This window comes from Leuresthes tenuis, unplaced genomic scaffold, assembly GCF_036924035.1.
Source record: "Leuresthes tenuis unplaced genomic scaffold, fLeuTen1.0.hap1 SCAF_10, whole genome shotgun sequence".
Taxonomy (NCBI): domain Eukaryota; kingdom Metazoa; phylum Chordata; class Actinopteri; order Atheriniformes; family Atherinopsidae; genus Leuresthes; species Leuresthes tenuis.
Genome location: NW_027325364.1, coordinates 31713501 through 31730627, shown reverse-complemented (window position 1 = coordinate 31730627; position 17127 = coordinate 31713501). Strand labels below are relative to the sequence as shown.

The 17127-nt window shown below is 37.1% G+C and overlaps 1 protein-coding gene across 2 annotated transcripts in view; it reads left to right on the top strand.

The window, feature by feature from the left end:
* cep76 (centrosomal protein 76) overlaps positions 1-17127 on the top strand; it is a 35270-nt gene that overhangs the window by 6145 nt on the left and 11998 nt on the right. Inside the window, exons 9-13 of one of the 2 annotated variants that reach the window (XM_072394947.1) lie at positions 2321-2487; positions 2986-3145; positions 4252-4425; positions 6137-6354; positions 7913-8779. In XM_072394947.1, the coding sequence (XP_072251048.1) occupies positions 2321-2487; positions 2986-3145; positions 4252-4425; positions 6137-6354; positions 7913-8051 (858 nt within the window). In that variant the 3' untranslated portion in view covers positions 8052-8779. Of the gene's footprint in view, positions 1-2320; positions 2488-2985; positions 3146-4251; positions 4426-6136; positions 6355-7912; positions 8780-17127 lie in introns of those variants that run through there. The other variant, XM_072394948.1, reaches the window with a different exon arrangement.

Here is a 17127-nt window from a genome sequence, read left to right as displayed (position 1 = left end):
ACACACTTTTATAGGGTTATGGGTATTTTTATTTTTTTTTTAGAGTCAACCACTGTGAAATAATCAGAGATTAATATTTTCTCATTTTAATGACATCTATGTTTACTCAATACTACACAGAACTGTAGAGCAATATATACTTATTTTAAAGGGCACATTTTTTGGATCAGCCCAGTATCAGGAGGGGATCATTTAAGGTGAGTTGCATGATCCTTGCTTACATAAAAACTGAAGAGCCCATATTCTCATGAAACCTCAGTAAGTTTCCTGTGGCTCCAGTCAATGTTTTCATTGTAGCCACAGGTGTATAATTTGCTGCCCAAGAAAAGAGTTTTTTTTTTTTTTCTTAAAGTCAGAAAGTGTAAACTCGACTCAGCTGCCTTTAAACTGACTCCATTTCTGAGTAGGGCATATGCTGTTATTTCAGAGGAAAGAGGATTTGTGCATTGATGACTGTCTGCTGCATTTTCATCTCGCGATTTGAAAGTGGGGAATTTCCCAGACCACCATAGGATAAAAGTTCAGTGCCTTTTCTGTGAGTGGGTGGCAACACAGACACAGTACAACTCGCACAAAGTGGCCCTTGTCAGCTGTGATTTATGAGTTTCATTCCAGGGAAAATTAATTTGGCCTCATCAGTCCCCAGCCTTTTCTGATGCTACCATCCATTTTAGCACTGCTAGGGAGCATCTATCATTCTGACTTGCCTGTAGCTTGAGCCAGGACATGACAACAGTAGTTCCTAGCTCAACACAGACATTTTTACTAGAAAAGTTGGACAAGTGAAATAAGAGTTGCTTACTGTCATGGGCAGTTTGATTACTACAGAGCTTATTTCCTCTCCAACAGACTTGTCTTTTGTGTGTTCAACACTTTTGAAAAAGGCCAACAGTGCAGCAAGAATAGGATGTTGTGTTTCTTTTGAACAGGAATTAAGTTGCTGTATTAATATTCAGGTGATCAAAGAAAAAATATATTATATTATATAACAGAATAAAGTTGTAATATTTTTAGATATATTTGCAAATAAAGTCGTAATATTGGAGAACAGTGTTCTAATAATTAAGAAGTGAGATAATGGTTCTAATGGAAATTTGGTATCTTTCAAGACTGCTTCAAAGCTGTTTTATTTCAATAAAAAAGCAGAGATACAGTAAAGTTGAAATATTTCTGGAATTAATGTAAAATAAAATAAGATTTTTTGGCTTTTGTCATTGATGTTTTAGGAATTAAGTTGTCATAGTTTGGAAATTGAATTCTGATATTTCAGATTAATTTTATTACATATTCAGCGAATTGGTTTATAATAATTTTTAAGGAATTACTTGTAATATCTCAGAAATAGGCTAATATTTAGAGAAGGTATTAATATTTAATTAAAGTAGAAGTTTAATATCTGAATGTTACGTCCACTTGGTGAAACCAGTTGGCAGACAATAACACGACAACCAGTAAATCAAACAATTCTCAATGGAAGTGAGATTTGTTGAAACAAAAAAACCCACTCCAAAGTGGGGAAGGGTGGGACAAAGTGATTGTGCCAAATAAAATTAGTTTAATATAACAAAAGAAGGCCTGTCTGTACTACCTCTGAAGAAAGAAAGTAAACAAAATACCTAACTGGCTTGTCTAACAAAAGACTCAAAACAGTACAGTGGTGCCACAACCAATAAACCTAGTGATAACAATGATCAGCTACGTGAGTGCAAAAGTGTAAAGGGTACCCCAGGGCACAAAAACACAGAATACCTGGCTGCCTAGCACGTAACACTGAATAAGTGAAGTTGTACTGTTTCTAACAGTTTCTTGTAATATTTGTGGGTTGAAGTTCAACATTTAAATAATAAAGTTATGTTTAATTCAGAAATGAAGTTATAATATTACGGAAGTGAAACTAACTAAGTCATAATATTTATGGAATTAAGCTGACTTTTTTAAAAACTTTTTTGAACTCTAAAATTCTTTGTCATGCACATCGTACTCCACGTATCCTCTAAGAAAAACAAAAAGGCTCTTCTGCGTATGAAAGTAAATTGCTGATCTGTGAGAACTGTATATGTAACAAAATAATCCAACTTCAGTGGTCCAGTTACAAGCTTTCAGAGACTGTAACTACATATCATAATCTTCTACAAGTTGAGCTCGCTGAAGGTTCATTATTTGGACAAGTCACACCATGAATTAAAAGAATATGCCATAACTTTGCAAGTCCAAAAATACCTGATAAAAGCCTGTTGAACTACAAGAAACATTTGACTAACACATGTAGATGTCAAACTTTCCTATGGATCCTGACCAAGTATCAAACCCCCCCCCTCAGGGAGACTGTGAGGACCATGCTACCCTGCTGTGCAGTCTCCTGCTGGGCTTTGGCCTGGATGCATATGTGTGCGTGGGCACCAAAGCCAAGGGAGTGCCACATGCCTGGGTCCTGACCCGTGGTACTGATGGGAGCATCACTTTCTGGGAGAGTCTTACAGCACACAGGTCAAATAATTTTTCCCTTATTTTTGATACGCATATGCTTATCCCAGAAAAGCCACTTAAGTTTCATATTTAGATTTTTCCTGTGATGTTTACAATTAAACTCTGCCTGTGAAAGAATTTTAGCTACACTGACCTTTTTGATGCTTTGTTTAACACATTGAAAAGAGAGTGTGTGTGCATCCGTGCAAAATATCGTAGAATCACATAAAAGAATTTAGATGAAATTTGGTGGCCAGGCTTTGACCATAGAACAACTCATCCTATTTTAGAGTTTCAGAAATTTGCCACCACGAAATGTTGGCCTAATTTTTTAAGCTACAACATGTTTTATCACTAAATGTAATACATTTTACCAAAATGTCATAACAACAAGGATATATAGATCTTTGTTTTTTTGTATTGCATGCCATATTAATCATTACAAACATGTTACATGATGTGTAGGTTAAACTGGCCTGGTTGATTTGATTTTCATTTTTTATTCTTATGTGTGGTCAGGTATTTGCACAGGGCCATTGATCCAGACGCCCCTCCCCTGGCCCATCAACCCAAACCCTCTTCCCCCTACCGCACTGTGGGTTGTGTCTTCAACCAGCAGACCTTCCTGGCCAACTGCCAGCCCTCTGAAGCTGTGGAGCTCTGTGTTTTTGACTTTCAGGTTGGAACTCAAAGTTCCTCAAAGTTTCCCAAAATTGAATTAGTTTCACTTATATTTCATGGCCCAATGTTACATTTATTTAGACACTTTTGTGTTGAAAGAATGTCAAAATACAATATGAAATACAAATTCACGGTTCACATTTTTTGTGTTGGAAGGGATTGAATTGATAAATTATGACTTTGTGGAAAATAGTGCAATGCCATTTCATGGATAGTCTAAACCAAATTATTTTCTGTATCTAGAATTTATCGACGTCCTTGAGCATGTCCACTATGCATAGAAGGTACAGTGCGCTCTAGATGCTTCATATGCGGGAAATAAATTGTGAAAGAACAGACATAGACATATTACTGTTTTGAAATGAGGACATCTATAAGGATATCCACGCTGAACAGTAGAAGTGTGTGTTTGTTGGTGCTAATGAACACAAAACCCATGAAATGAGCCAGAAGAGCAGAACTAATGCTAGCCATAATTAAAGGGAAACTAGCATGAGTCACTTGCTTTGCCATAACTACCTGAAACTGTGTGTGATGAGAGACATTTTTTAGAACTGTACCAACTTTGTGTTCCCCCAGTTTGATAATTTACTTGTGGTGGTGCTCCAATTTATCACCCCCCCCCCCCCCTAAATGCTTGACATGTAGGTAAGTGATAGTTGTTAGTGCAGAACAGAAAACAACATCCGAGTCAAGACTGCACTTCCTTGGGGCCGAAGCAGTGCAGAGTTTGAAGACGTACAGAATAGCAAAGAACACGCACACAAACATACTGAGACTTGTTCCTTTGTCATTTGTCATTCATTTGTCAGTGCTTAAGTATTAAAATATTTATTTATGCTGCATAACAGCAAGTAAATAATATCCAATCAGCTAAATGAGGCACTTAATCACAGGATAAAAAAAAAGCTTACTGGATTTTGCCATTTTCGATCATCCCACCAGGAGCCAGTTTCTGGACAATGAAATTGAATTTGTAACAGTGTAATTTATCAGCAGTTTTCTGTCCTGTCATGTTGCTCTAAAGCAAGGCATGAAACTCCAAGGTTGGGGACATGGTAAGGGGAATCTGGTTTGAGCATATTTTCCACTCTTTTTCTTCAGAATCCATCACGCTGGAAAGCAATGAGTGACGAGGCTCTGAGGTCTGTCTGTGCCCCAGGCTCTACCACCTCATTGCCCCCTCTGCCGCCTCTCTCTGCTCCGTCTCTGGAACCTGCAGCAGCCAGCAACCAGCTGGAGCTGGAGATGCGCTACTTGATCTCTGAGCACAGGAAGGTAAAATAACACAAACTGACAGTGGGTCTACATGATGAGATTAACTTGATTATAGCTATAGTTGGGTTATGCTCCTTATTGGATTTATGGCGGTGAATTAATTGAATCACTGGCACAAAGCATGTAATACCCCAGTACAATAGGTAGCGCTGTACCCATCTTAACTATCGCTAATAGAGCCACTTCTGGTTGACGTCTTCACCACCAACAACAACAACAACAACAAAACTAAGGCATTCGAGAAAGATGGCGAACGAAAAACAAGATGAACAACAACAGCAGTAATATCGGCTGTGTCCAAAATCACTCCCTAACCACTATGTAGTATATATAGTGCTATATAGTAATATAGTGTCCGAATGTTTAGGGATTTTTGATGCTCACTATATAGTGCACTCAATGTATTCCACAATTCAACGCGAAATGTAGTGAGCATCCGATGGTCACTAACTGGAGCAAGATATCCCATAATGCATTGCCAAAAATTCTCTGGGCTGCGCGTAAGGGATGGCAGACGGATGTTAAATTCATATTTAAATTTTGGTAATAGAGATGGTTGCAGCTTTATCTAGAAAATGTACATAGATCATTTAATAAGTAAAGCTTAATTCGCCATTTATTAATGATGGCTGTGTGTGACTAAAAGCTGAGTGAATCTGACCATTGTGACTACTCAGACACAACTGGATTAATCAGCTTGTCCAATATTGTGAGACAAGAAACAAAGGAGCTGCCTAAGGTTCAGGAAGTTTTGCCAGTAGTGGTTGTAGTTTGACAGAGGGTAGTTTATTGTTCACAGAATTAAAAAAATATATATATTACTCTAATTAAAAAGGCAATAAAAAGTAGTCAGGTAATTTAAATGGCTTCCTATATTCATTGAAAAAAAGTGTAAAACGAACAGCATATAATTAAACATTCCAGTAGGTTACACTGTAACTTGCTGTTACTAAAGAGCCAAGAGAACAAGATATGAAAATATGCTTAAATAGAAAACAAGATTAAAACAAACAAAAATTACATGACGGTAATCAAAAGTCTCTAATTTAACAAAAATGCAGTAGTAAACGGACAAGATTGTGTGAGATGACATTAATGTGGTACATTTTAATTGTGCGACAGCGATGACGTAATTACCGGCGCCGAGAGTAGTGTCTGATAGTGACCGAAAGATTTTTCTGTTGAGCTAGTGCACTACATTTATTTCCCTATATAGAGAGTAGGGAATGAGTGAGTGATTTCGGACACAGCCATCGTCTCCTTCGACTTCGACTTCCGGGTGACCATTTGGATCGAGTTATCTCGGGGGTCTTAATTCGATCGCAAGTAACCCGATACGATCCGTTTTTTTGTCAGATTAAGGTGTCTACATGAACTGAATAACTTAATTTTTTTGTAATTTAGCCATTAATCCGATCCGATGACACTCGTGTAACCTCACTGGACTGGGTGGGGCTACCTTATGGTTTGGAATTTTAGATAATGCTTATCTCACCTTTACTGTGATGTCAACAAAACCTGCTGAGAGCATTTTTACAAATGAAAGCAATGCAAATCTACTAATACTTGTATACATCTAATTCAAAGCCCTGAAATTTAGAAAAACACAATAAAAATATCACAAAAGTTTTATGAAAAACGTGAGTTAAAGATGATGTACATAGAGTCTGAAGCATAAGCATCAAGGGCACTGTGGGGTTGTCTCCTCTAGGACCTGGATCTAGCAACAGTGTGGGACGACCACCTGTCCTACCTGCTGTCCTCTGCCCTATCAGCCTATGAAATGGAGCGTTGTACTGGGGTCTCCTGTGGCAATGAGGAGTTCCAGGACGCAGTGAGGAGAGTCGTTGCAGACGGACACACCTTCAAAGGCTTTCCTATACACTTCTTGCACCGCAATGCTCGTAGAGCCTTTGCCATCTGCCTCAGGTAAGATAGTTTTTAAACATAGTGGGCTCAGCAGGTAGGATATGTGGTTAGAAAATCCTTTAGCCAGGTGAGGACATAAACTTTAAAAGGACTTTTGTGTGGCATCCATTCCAAAAAATAATGTTACAAGTTACAGTGCTTCAAGCAAAAACCCATGAACCCAAAAACCAAGGAAACCCATTTCTCCTCTCAGGCAATTGTGAGGTTGAGAGTATTAATCAAGGCTGCGCAAAAATGTTTTTGTGCATATTGCTGTGTTCAACGTCTGTGTGCAAACCAACTGGAACTGTACTAACACGCATGCTGTTTAATACCTACTACCTTTTAAGATTCAGCTGTACCAACACTTCCCAAGCATTGGCGATAATCGGTCTATAGTACACTGAAGAAGTAGTCTGCCACTGGTTCCTCTTGTGGTATCATGCACTGATGAAAATAACAAAATTTATGTCACACTGGTCTGATGACCATCAGATGCACAAGTCATAAAATCCTCCACTCCAATTTACAAATGTTTTTAGATTTTAGACTTATGTCCATAAATACTAGATAAGAATTAACACATGATATATTACACATTGTCATTATTTATTTAACAAAAACAAAGCCAAAATACAGAAGAAAAGTTTGAAAGACTAAGTACACCCCATGATTCAATAGCTTATAGAAGCACTTTTAGCAGCAATAACTTGAATATGCAATTCTCTGTATGACGGGCCAGCAAACACTGATTTAGTACTCAGCTGCTTCAGTTTGGCATGTGTAAATTAGGGATTTTGACCGAGCCATTGCAACTCCTTGACCCAGTTTCAGCTTAAGCTGTCAGACAGATGGCCTTAGATTTTACTCTATAGTGTTTTGGTGTACAGTAAAGCAGAGTGGAACAAAGTGCTGAGGTCCTTTGACTGCAAAACAAGCCCCAAATCATCATTCCACCACTACCATACTTGACACTTGGTATGAGTTGTTTGAGCTGATGTGCTGGGTTTAGTTTTTCTTCATTATGGTGATACATGTCCACTGTGGTGTTGTCTATAATCTGTTTGTTTGCTCAGCTGCAACTTTGCAAAACTATGACTTGCTGCCGTGTTCTTAATAGAGAGATGATGCTATCTTTTAACAGCCATTTCTAAACAAAGTTTACTCTTTCAGTCTTTTTCTAATTGTATTGTCATCAACTTTAACATTTAACATGCTAACTGTGGCCTGTATGAGTCTAAGATGTAGTTCTTGAATGTTTTTGGATGTTTTTCTGAACATTGTCACCTTGGGCCCTAAGGCCAAATGTTTCCAGGCTGTTGTTAAGAGACCTTTCTGAAACGTCAAATTCAATATGACCAAACATTTTTCATGAATTAGTAAAAATGTCTCACTTTTTAAACATTTTACATTTCTATGTTCTATTAGTAAAAATGTACTTATGAGATTTGCAAATCTTTGCATTCTGTTATTTACATTTTACACAGCATCCTAACTCTTTAGGAATTAGGGTTTTATTTGTCTATATTATTTCAAAAACTACTTTCTCATGATCTGTTGTTCTACTTGTTCCCTGCAGGTCTTCATTCTGTGAAGAGATAATATGTTGTCGTGGCGACCATGTGAGGCTAGCTGTGCGTGTTCGGGTGTTTGTATATCCTGAGAATGCATGCGCAGTTTGGCTCATGTTTGCATGTAAATATCGATCTGTGCTTTGACAAACGGACAGATGAGAGCCAGAAACTATCACTTTATTTTACATATTGACCACAGACAGCATTTTATATCTTCAAAAGGAGACCACAGAGACTTTGTGGCTATAAGAACACCTGTTCAAAGCCCTGCTGTAATGAAAGAGATATTTCAGTTTTTTCAAGTTTGGTTGTATGAAAAACCATGAGTGGTTAGTGTCTTACTTGGAGCAGATAGTAGTAAAGTGTGCTCTCAGTTGGTGAAGCTGAAGAGAGAACTGGTCTGATAGCTTGCCTGAAAGGGCTCACCAATTTTTTTCTTTTTTCCAACTTAAGTACATCAAAACTTAGAAGTTTCAATACTGTTGGAACACTTATGTTATTGTGCATCATTGCATTAGATAGTGTTTGGATTTCACATTTTTACAATGTCACTAGATTTCGCTTAACCACAGAATGTCTGTGTTGCAACACTGTCCACTATCTAAAACATTTTGAGTGGCTCTTACTTCAGCTCCCCTCCCTACTTCTCCAAACTGAGCACTCTGACCACTGTGGGTAAGACTATTCACAAGTACATCACTCAACCCACCTAACAAAAATGGTTTATCTCTATAAATACAGAAACATTGTTTGTGGCTCTACTATATTTTGTGCTTCTTTTTCATTTAAGTAGAATCGTCATTTGTACAAACATTAAAACTATTTATTTTTGCAAATAAATTGAAATTTCTCCAACTACTTTTCCCAAGCATTATTAATTAACTTAACAGAAGAAATGCATCAGTTTACCATTTCCTCTCTGTCTTCAATACACAACAATAATAATGAATAAAAATAAAAAAAATAAAAAAGTGAAATACTACATACAAGCGTATATTCTGATTGTGTTTCGGATTGTTACTGTTATTGTGTAAGTTAATAAAATGCTCTGATGGATCAAGTAAATTAAATCAAATTAAACCTTACTAGATTATAATATTGTAACAGACATACTGCAGCTATACTGCAGCAGTAATGCTTAAGATAAGAAATGTTTTTGTTTATTTTTTTTCACTCCTGCCAAATGTTGAAACATATGCCAGGCAGAGGCAGACCTGAAATGTGCAATTTTGCTCATTACTAGGGTAACATCTGAGTAAAACATCATTATGTTGATATTATCTTAAGCCTGTGCTAACAGCTGGGTATGTGTATGTCAAATATGTTGTTTTTTAAAAGTGAAACTGTATCAAGTCAGACTAACTTTTTAAATGAAGCATTTTGGAAAGGAATGTCTTGTATTTAAAAAATGAAAAGAAATTAGCATGTATTTATAACATCTTTCAATACATGTGTCCACCACTAGATGGCAGGGTATAACAATATATGGCACAATTCATGTGCGGCTGCAGCTTTGTGTTCAGCACAACAGACCCACATGCTTACTTTACTTACTTAACTTACTTTGCCGAAAAAGAGACTGTTTCACAGATCATGCATGATAATAACAGGAATGTTAATTAAAGATAATGGAATGAATCACAATATTTGGTAAAAGTTACTTTAGGAGAAACTGATAAATAAGATTTGATACCATTTATGTTGCAAAATTCTAAAAAAAAAAGAGAACTTTTAGTCAGAAGCCACTAAAAAATATTATGCTGTCATTGAAACCCTACAGGCAAACTTCTTAATGCGAGTCTTAATGCGAGAATGACTGGACTGTGCAGTTAGCAGAAGTGAATGCAGAAGATTTAGCCGTGGTTGTAGTTATCCGTCCCTTCTCCCTTTTGGAGTTGACCCAAAGAGAGTAATTGTCAGCTCAAACTTTGACAAGGAGCCTGTGAGCATAGCCTTAAAAATATTTTTCCAGAAGCTAATTTGCAATTCTGAATCTATATTGGCAGAGATAAAGAAAAGAGCGCTAAAGGAATCCCCCCCCCCCACAGACACACATACATGCTCCAGTCATTAGTGTATACAACAGGATGATGTTGGAAGTGTTTGTTGCTGAGAACTTGGGTACATTTTCAGTCCATATTAATCAGTAACACTCAGGTGTAATTGACTAAATGGTCCTGTGGAAAATGTGCTTCTCAATGAAACAGGAAGAGAAGAGATGTTAGTTTCCAGTATAAACAGAGAATAACATCCTCCTCACACCTTTCTTCTCAACACTGCAGCTGTCAAGCAGTGTTTGCTTTCAGGTGAGATTTTCAAAAAGCTGTCAAAGTGTCATGCTTAAGAAAGAAAATGTTAAAGTTTCAATGTAAGCTACAGATGTAATTTGCAATGGTATTAAACTGCATAAAGTTAGAACATACTTGCAGGGGAAAGTTGTGTAATTGTTCAGGTTGAAGTGGTGTGCATACACTGTTTTTCACACCTCTGATTTCAATCAACTTTCTTCTCTGAGGAAGCAGTAGCTGATAATGAGTGTTTTCCATTCATACAGGTTTCACCTGCTCATAACCGCTATCGTCAATAGGTGCATCATCAGGTGGTATAACGGCGTCGATTGCAAGAAGGATATTGTAGTTTACAGCAGTTCGAAGCTCTGCTCTGTCAACGTTTGGCAGTCAAATAATTTATTGAGAAATAACACATTTTAAGAAAACATTTTTGAATACTTTTCAAAATCAACATTTGAAAAGCATATTACAAGCACCAAATACTTTTCCCAACATAAGATTGTACTGAATTTGTGGATTTCAAAATCTACAATGCATAGTAAAAAATTTTTTAAGAACTTAACATAATATGGAAAAATTCTGGTTTTCCATCAAAATAAATACTGAATCTTTTTTTCCTTTGTATTTTTTCCTTGCTGTATTAAAAGCAGACATGATTCTATGGTGTAACCATTGTCACTTATCACGCTGTGCAAGTAGCCTTATGTGTGTCTGACCACTGAAACCATGTTTAACAAGTTAAGAGATTCATGTTCAGTTTCCTGGGACACTGGCATGTATAAAATTTTTTCTTAAAAATCTTACTTTCATCTTTAATCAGTCATCAACATTATTGCCAGGTCATCAGAGAAGGAAATAATAAAACCTGATGTGTGAAGTTCTACAACAATATCTGCATGTCAATGAGGTCATCGCAGATTAAACCAGGCTTTGGTCTACTTACAGTGTATAAAACCATGGAAACATGCTAGCCATGCATAAACTCTTAGTTTGATAAACATTTTAATATAACCCCCCTAATTTCTTTAAGTACATGTAAATTCTAAAGATATTGTAACATAGCACCTACTATCAAATGCAATGACCATTAAATAACAGGATATAATTACAAGTCACTGTCTGTTAATTGCTAACAACATGCAAATCATCTGAGCTAAAAGGCCATCTCTGCTCTCAGAGTAGAGGTGTATCTGTTGCTGTTTTCTTTGGTCATAGCAATAAGAAGTAAGTTTCAGAACCACCTCATTATTTGCTTGTCACAAGATGAACCTCATTCAGTCAATAGGCCTTGGGCCCTGTTAGCGTTTGTCACGTAAATGAGAAGACTAATGGCGCATTTCCTTATCAGTGGTGTTTTTCAGTTGCAGTAATATATCTACTGAGAGACACTGATGTATCAACTAATTATCGTATTTTAGCCATTAAAAGAACAGTGTTTAGACGTAGAGCATAGCAGTTATTTTTTTTGTTTGTTTGTTTTTGTGTCCATGCATGTTGCCATTTGTTGTCTTTGACAGTCATGCACATTTGATAAAAATCTTGAAATGACTGTATGGATATTACTAACGTGACAGTAATTGTAAGAAGCCAATATTCCTTGTTTTTTTTTTTTTTGTCATTATTACATTATTGCTAAAAGTGGCATTGTGAATGTGTGCTGCTCCTTTTACACACATGAATGACTCAAAGCTACCAATTAATAACACCTGCAACATCATATCTCTATGATTATTTTATTTCTGATAATGTCCACCTATCCACCTATCACCTTGTCTCTCTGTCTTGTCTTATTTCTATTTTTGAAAAGTACAAATACCTGTGTGTGTGTGTGGGGGGGGGGGGGGGGGGGGGTAGAAATGGGAGAGACGGAGAGAGGAGCACTGGGCATTAGAGAGAAATGTGGTCCATGGCCTGGAGCCTAATGAGTAATAAAGTCATTAATTCAGCTGATTAAGTTGGCCTTTGGGTTAAAGAAAAATCATATCCATCTCCCTTTGAGATGTGACTGGGAAAGCACAGAAGAGGGAGAAGCCAGCTAATTAGAGCTGAAAAACAGGAGGGGGGTAGGGAGAGAGACAGGAGATGGAGGGAGAAACGGAAAGAGAAAGAAACTGTGTGTGTGTGTGCATGTAAAGGGGAGGGGGAGGAATATGAGGTAGAGGTGGGTGTGGATAGGTGTTTCGACTGAACTACTAATGAGGCATGTTTGGGGTGAGGGAGTGACAAGCTCATCAAAACACCCGCTTGCCAGGCGAGCCATTTTTCTCAAAGAGTTTGCCCAGCTACCTTTGAGCCTGACGCTGCCACTTAATGATGTGAACGAGAGAGAGAAGGAGAAGTTGGGGTGAAATGTCAGTTGGCTTGCAGTTTAATGAGCTGCCAACAATGTGGGATGCAAGAGAAGAAAGCATTGGGAAAAGAGCAACTGTAGATCCAGGCAGGGTCCTCCACCCCACCTCTCCCTCTGAGCGATGACAACAGTTTAATGAATATTTTAACTTATAGAACAATGATCCTTCAATATTTTGTTACTGTGCGTAAAATAGACCATCATTCAAAATGTAATCTCAGCATGATAGCTCTAATGGCTGTCCCCTGCATGACTTCAGTCCAACTCCTGGATTGTTTTTCATTTTGTTTATTGGGGAGCTGCAATACAAAGCTGCACTGTGAGCTGGTGGCTGGAGTCAATTCTCTAATACCAAGCTGGATTATAATGCATGAAAGAACTGAGGAGGAAAGGGATTTCTAATGGAACAAATGATGACGTCTTATAAGTGGGATTATTCCAAGTCTTTTATCTCTGCATGACTCATTTTGCAATTACTGCTGATTGTGTGCCATGGATAGGTTTTACGAACATTTTTAAAACAAGGTTGAATTATTACTAAGGGGAAAACGTGTGAGGATAGTACTCACACTTTATGGATTTCAACCATTACGTTTCAGGTCCAACATGTTAGGATACTGAGAAATATCTTGTGTCTTATACTTAACAATTGAACATTACTTAAAATTTCACAAGACAGTTCACAAAAAACCCTGAACAACATAGTATTTATCTCTATTATGCCAAGTCCAAAAACAACATGTATTTGCTGTTTTTAAGAGGTAAACTCAGAGACATTTATTTCTATTGCCAAGATCATCATATCAAGTGGTAAATAAATCATCAACAACATGAAATTCTAATGAAACAGATACATAAGTTGATCCCCATTTTGCATAACAAACAGTGTTTCAGGCATATCACAAGGCAAACAAACTCTCAGTTTTGAAAGTATAGTACAATGCACACTAATCCAAAACTACATTCTTTGTTTTATTACATTCAATGTAGATCTATATTTACTTACAGTTTGTTTCAAGGCTATGATTACATTGTGTGAAAATAATTTTGAGGCTGCATGGTGGTGTGATGGTTAGCACTGTCGCCTCACGGAGAGAGGGTTTGAGGTTCAACTCCTGGCTGGGGTGTTACTGTGTGGAGTTTGAATGTTCTCCCCGTGTATGTGTGGGTTCTCTCTGGGTTCTCAGGCTTCCTCTCACCATCCAAAAACATGCATGTTAGGTTAATTGGTGTCTCTAAAATTGTCCTTAGGAGTGTGTGTGGTTGTTTGTCTCATTTGTCTCTGTGTGGGATAGGCTCAAACCACCCGACCGACAAATTAAGCGGGTATAGAAAATGGATGGAAAATAATTTCTAACATTGTTTTCAACACATTTCAACACATTACACATTACAAAAAAGCATTCAATTAGGTCATAGTTGATTGACCTAAAATGAGAGCCAGAAGAAAAACCAAGATTTTTTACAACAGACTAATTAGGATTGAAATTGGACCAGCTCAAATCTAGCAAATCAAAAACAGTTTTCTAAGATTTAGTAAGATGCTATCAATGGATTCAGTATAAAAACTTTGAATTCGTAATGCTAATCCAACATGCATTCTACAGACAGTAGAAATATAGTTCTTTTTTTTTTCTTCAATAGATAGCACTTTAGTTCCATTTAAAAATGTACTTATTGTATTATGTACATTTGGTATGTCCAGGGTAACTGTTAATGTAGCTTTAAGTCAAAGACCAGCTGACCATGACACAACCAATCAGCATCTTTACTAAAATGCTTGGTTGTGGCAGATTTCGTATTTCTTAGTAAGATATCTGCAAATACACTTACTATCCTTACACGTAATCATCTTACTTACAGTGATTGTAAAGGCTGTACTAATGGAATACTATTACTGTCACTTATTTGCCATTAATAAACATTCAATCTTTTCTTTGTAATCTACAATGACATTAAACATGACAACTTACACGTCAGCTCATTTTTAAACTGACTTACAGATAGTCAATTTTATTATCTTTGTGATTCACCAAGGCAACAACAGGCATTTCCCAGCTGTGTCACTCTCTTTTCAGTTCTCCTGGAAACACTTGCAGTATGTACTATTTGCAGTGCATACTGTGCTTGGTTGACATTTCTGCATTTTTAGCAGTTTTCTGTATTTAGCTGCCAATATGCAATTGAGAGTAGCTTTAATGTCCTATAACAGAAGGAACATAAGGACTTCCAGAGGTTAGCATCCTGTCTACTGCCTGGGTACATCTGGTCCCATGGAAAACACAGAGAGACTCCTTTGTCAGCATCTACAAAGGCAGAGAAGGAGATAAGAAAGAGAGAAAAAGGTCTGCTGTTTTTCTTTATACACTAATTCAAAGGCCTCTGTCTTCTGGAGTCCGTTAGTATAGCAGTGTCTTCTTCAGTTCCATAGTGGGACAAACAAATATGTTGTGTGGAGGCTGCCAAATAACCTTGGCTACTACTATTGAAATGGTGTTAAATCAAGGGGATGAGATCACAGAGGACAAAATGCTGTGAAGCAGCAGAGGGTTGCAAATGCAGTAGTGAGAGGAATAAGTGGTGCAAAAAAGATGAAAATAAAAGATTTAAAAAGTGAGGATGGGAGAGAAATATAAGAAACAGATTAAGGTAAATGCAAGAAGGTCAGATCTGAAATACCTGGAAGCAAGGGTTTGATATTAGCAAAAATTTCAAGTCAAATCAAAATTGTGCATCCAATTCACATAGACATGTTTGGTTAGTCCTTTACTTGAATATCTATTTAGGTGAAATAAAATGCATTTCAGTTTCAGGGAGCAGAGATTTACCAGGTAAGGTGTATTTTTCCATTCCTATTCACAATTCAAGATGACTTTGTCATTTCCTTATGTATCATAAAATGCTCTAAAATGCTAACGTAGACTTTAATGTATAGCTCTGCCAACAAACCTGACAATATTTGGTCAACAATTTAGAGATAATTTTCTCTGTAAAGGAGTAATAACAGTTACTATAAATACTATATTGAGAGATGCTCATGAATCTGTTTAAGCCTACCAGGTAAGGGTCCAAAAAAATCTCTTCTTTATAGGCTCTGCTTTCTAATTTCATTGTTACTGAAAATTGGTCTGTAATGACATGAAACTAGCCAACTGACAATTATTCAAACAAAAATACAAGCTTTTATTTAACAGTCCAGAATAAAAGTTGTCTACATCAGATTTCAGTCCCTTTTTTTGTTTTCAGTGGTCTTTTTATGTTTCCATTATGTTTATAATTTATATTGCAGTGGAAGCCACAGGTCTTGCTGTCCTGTTCACCTTCAAACATGCAAAGTAGACATGAGACTGTTCGTTTAAGTGCACTTATACAGCTCCTAAGATGATTATTTTTCTTAAACATAGTCAACGCCCGTTTTCTCATGCATGCACTTGCCTTGAGTTGTGTATGGGCTAAATTTATTTATTTTGGGTTGATCATTGGGATAATTTAAATAGTAATGGATTTTAAATATGTATTAAAATGTATCAAATTTTGGCAACACCTATGAAAATTTTTTTTTTCTTTTATTTGGGTGTCTTGGAACCCTAAGGAATGGTTTGTTCCAATAAAAACACTCGTACATAAGCAGTCAATCGCAATCTTTTCGGTTAGCAGTGTAGGGGCCTACATATTGTTTTCTAGTGGTGGGCGAAGTTAGATGTGAAGGATTACAACGTCAAGACGATCTGTCAAACTGCAGAGATCGCGGGATCGTCTAGGGCACACTCTATAAATTTCAGTTCTATGCTGATGCACCAGTCGTATTACATCGTCAACCTGACCGACCATTCATAGCTAATTACGGACAGTGAGGCACTTTCTTACCCGCCTCCTTATTTGTGTGTGTAGCTGCAGCCGCGTGGAGAGCCAAAGCGGAAAAAAAATCCACCTCCATTATATGGAATTGGATATTCCGCAACTGATCAAGCACAAGAAAATGTAATTTGCAAGGTTTGCACAGAAATGGTTTGCACGTCTGGTGGAAACACGACGAACCTGTGCAATCACTTGAAGAAGAAGCATCCCAAACAGTATGATGAAAGCCAAACAGTGAGGGGAACCAGCAGCAGCTAGAATAAAACCAAAACAGACAACATCAACACGGTCAGATATACTGGTGGCTATGTTATGTTTTAAGAGGAATTTTACTGACACTCCGTAAATGACTGTCAGTAATGGCTTTGATTGATATTTTACTTTCTGTTACTACTTTTGCAAGAGTGCACTTTTGTAGAATGTTGTTGTTTACATTGTTTGCACATGCAGGCAAAACTGCGACTATTTAAAATAAAATCTGTTAAGAAAGGTTCTTTGGCCGAAATTGACTTTTTCATTTTTCAATTTAAGATCACGATAAAATCGAAATCGTATTTAAAAAACAATCGTGATATATTTTTGCCATATCACCCACCCCTCGTTTGTACAAAAATAAATGTGGACCTCACATTAAGTTATTTTGCTTCTTCTGATGCCATCTCCATGGTGTTTGCTTCTCTCGCCACTTGACCAAGTGAACACTCTGCTTTTCACTAACTTC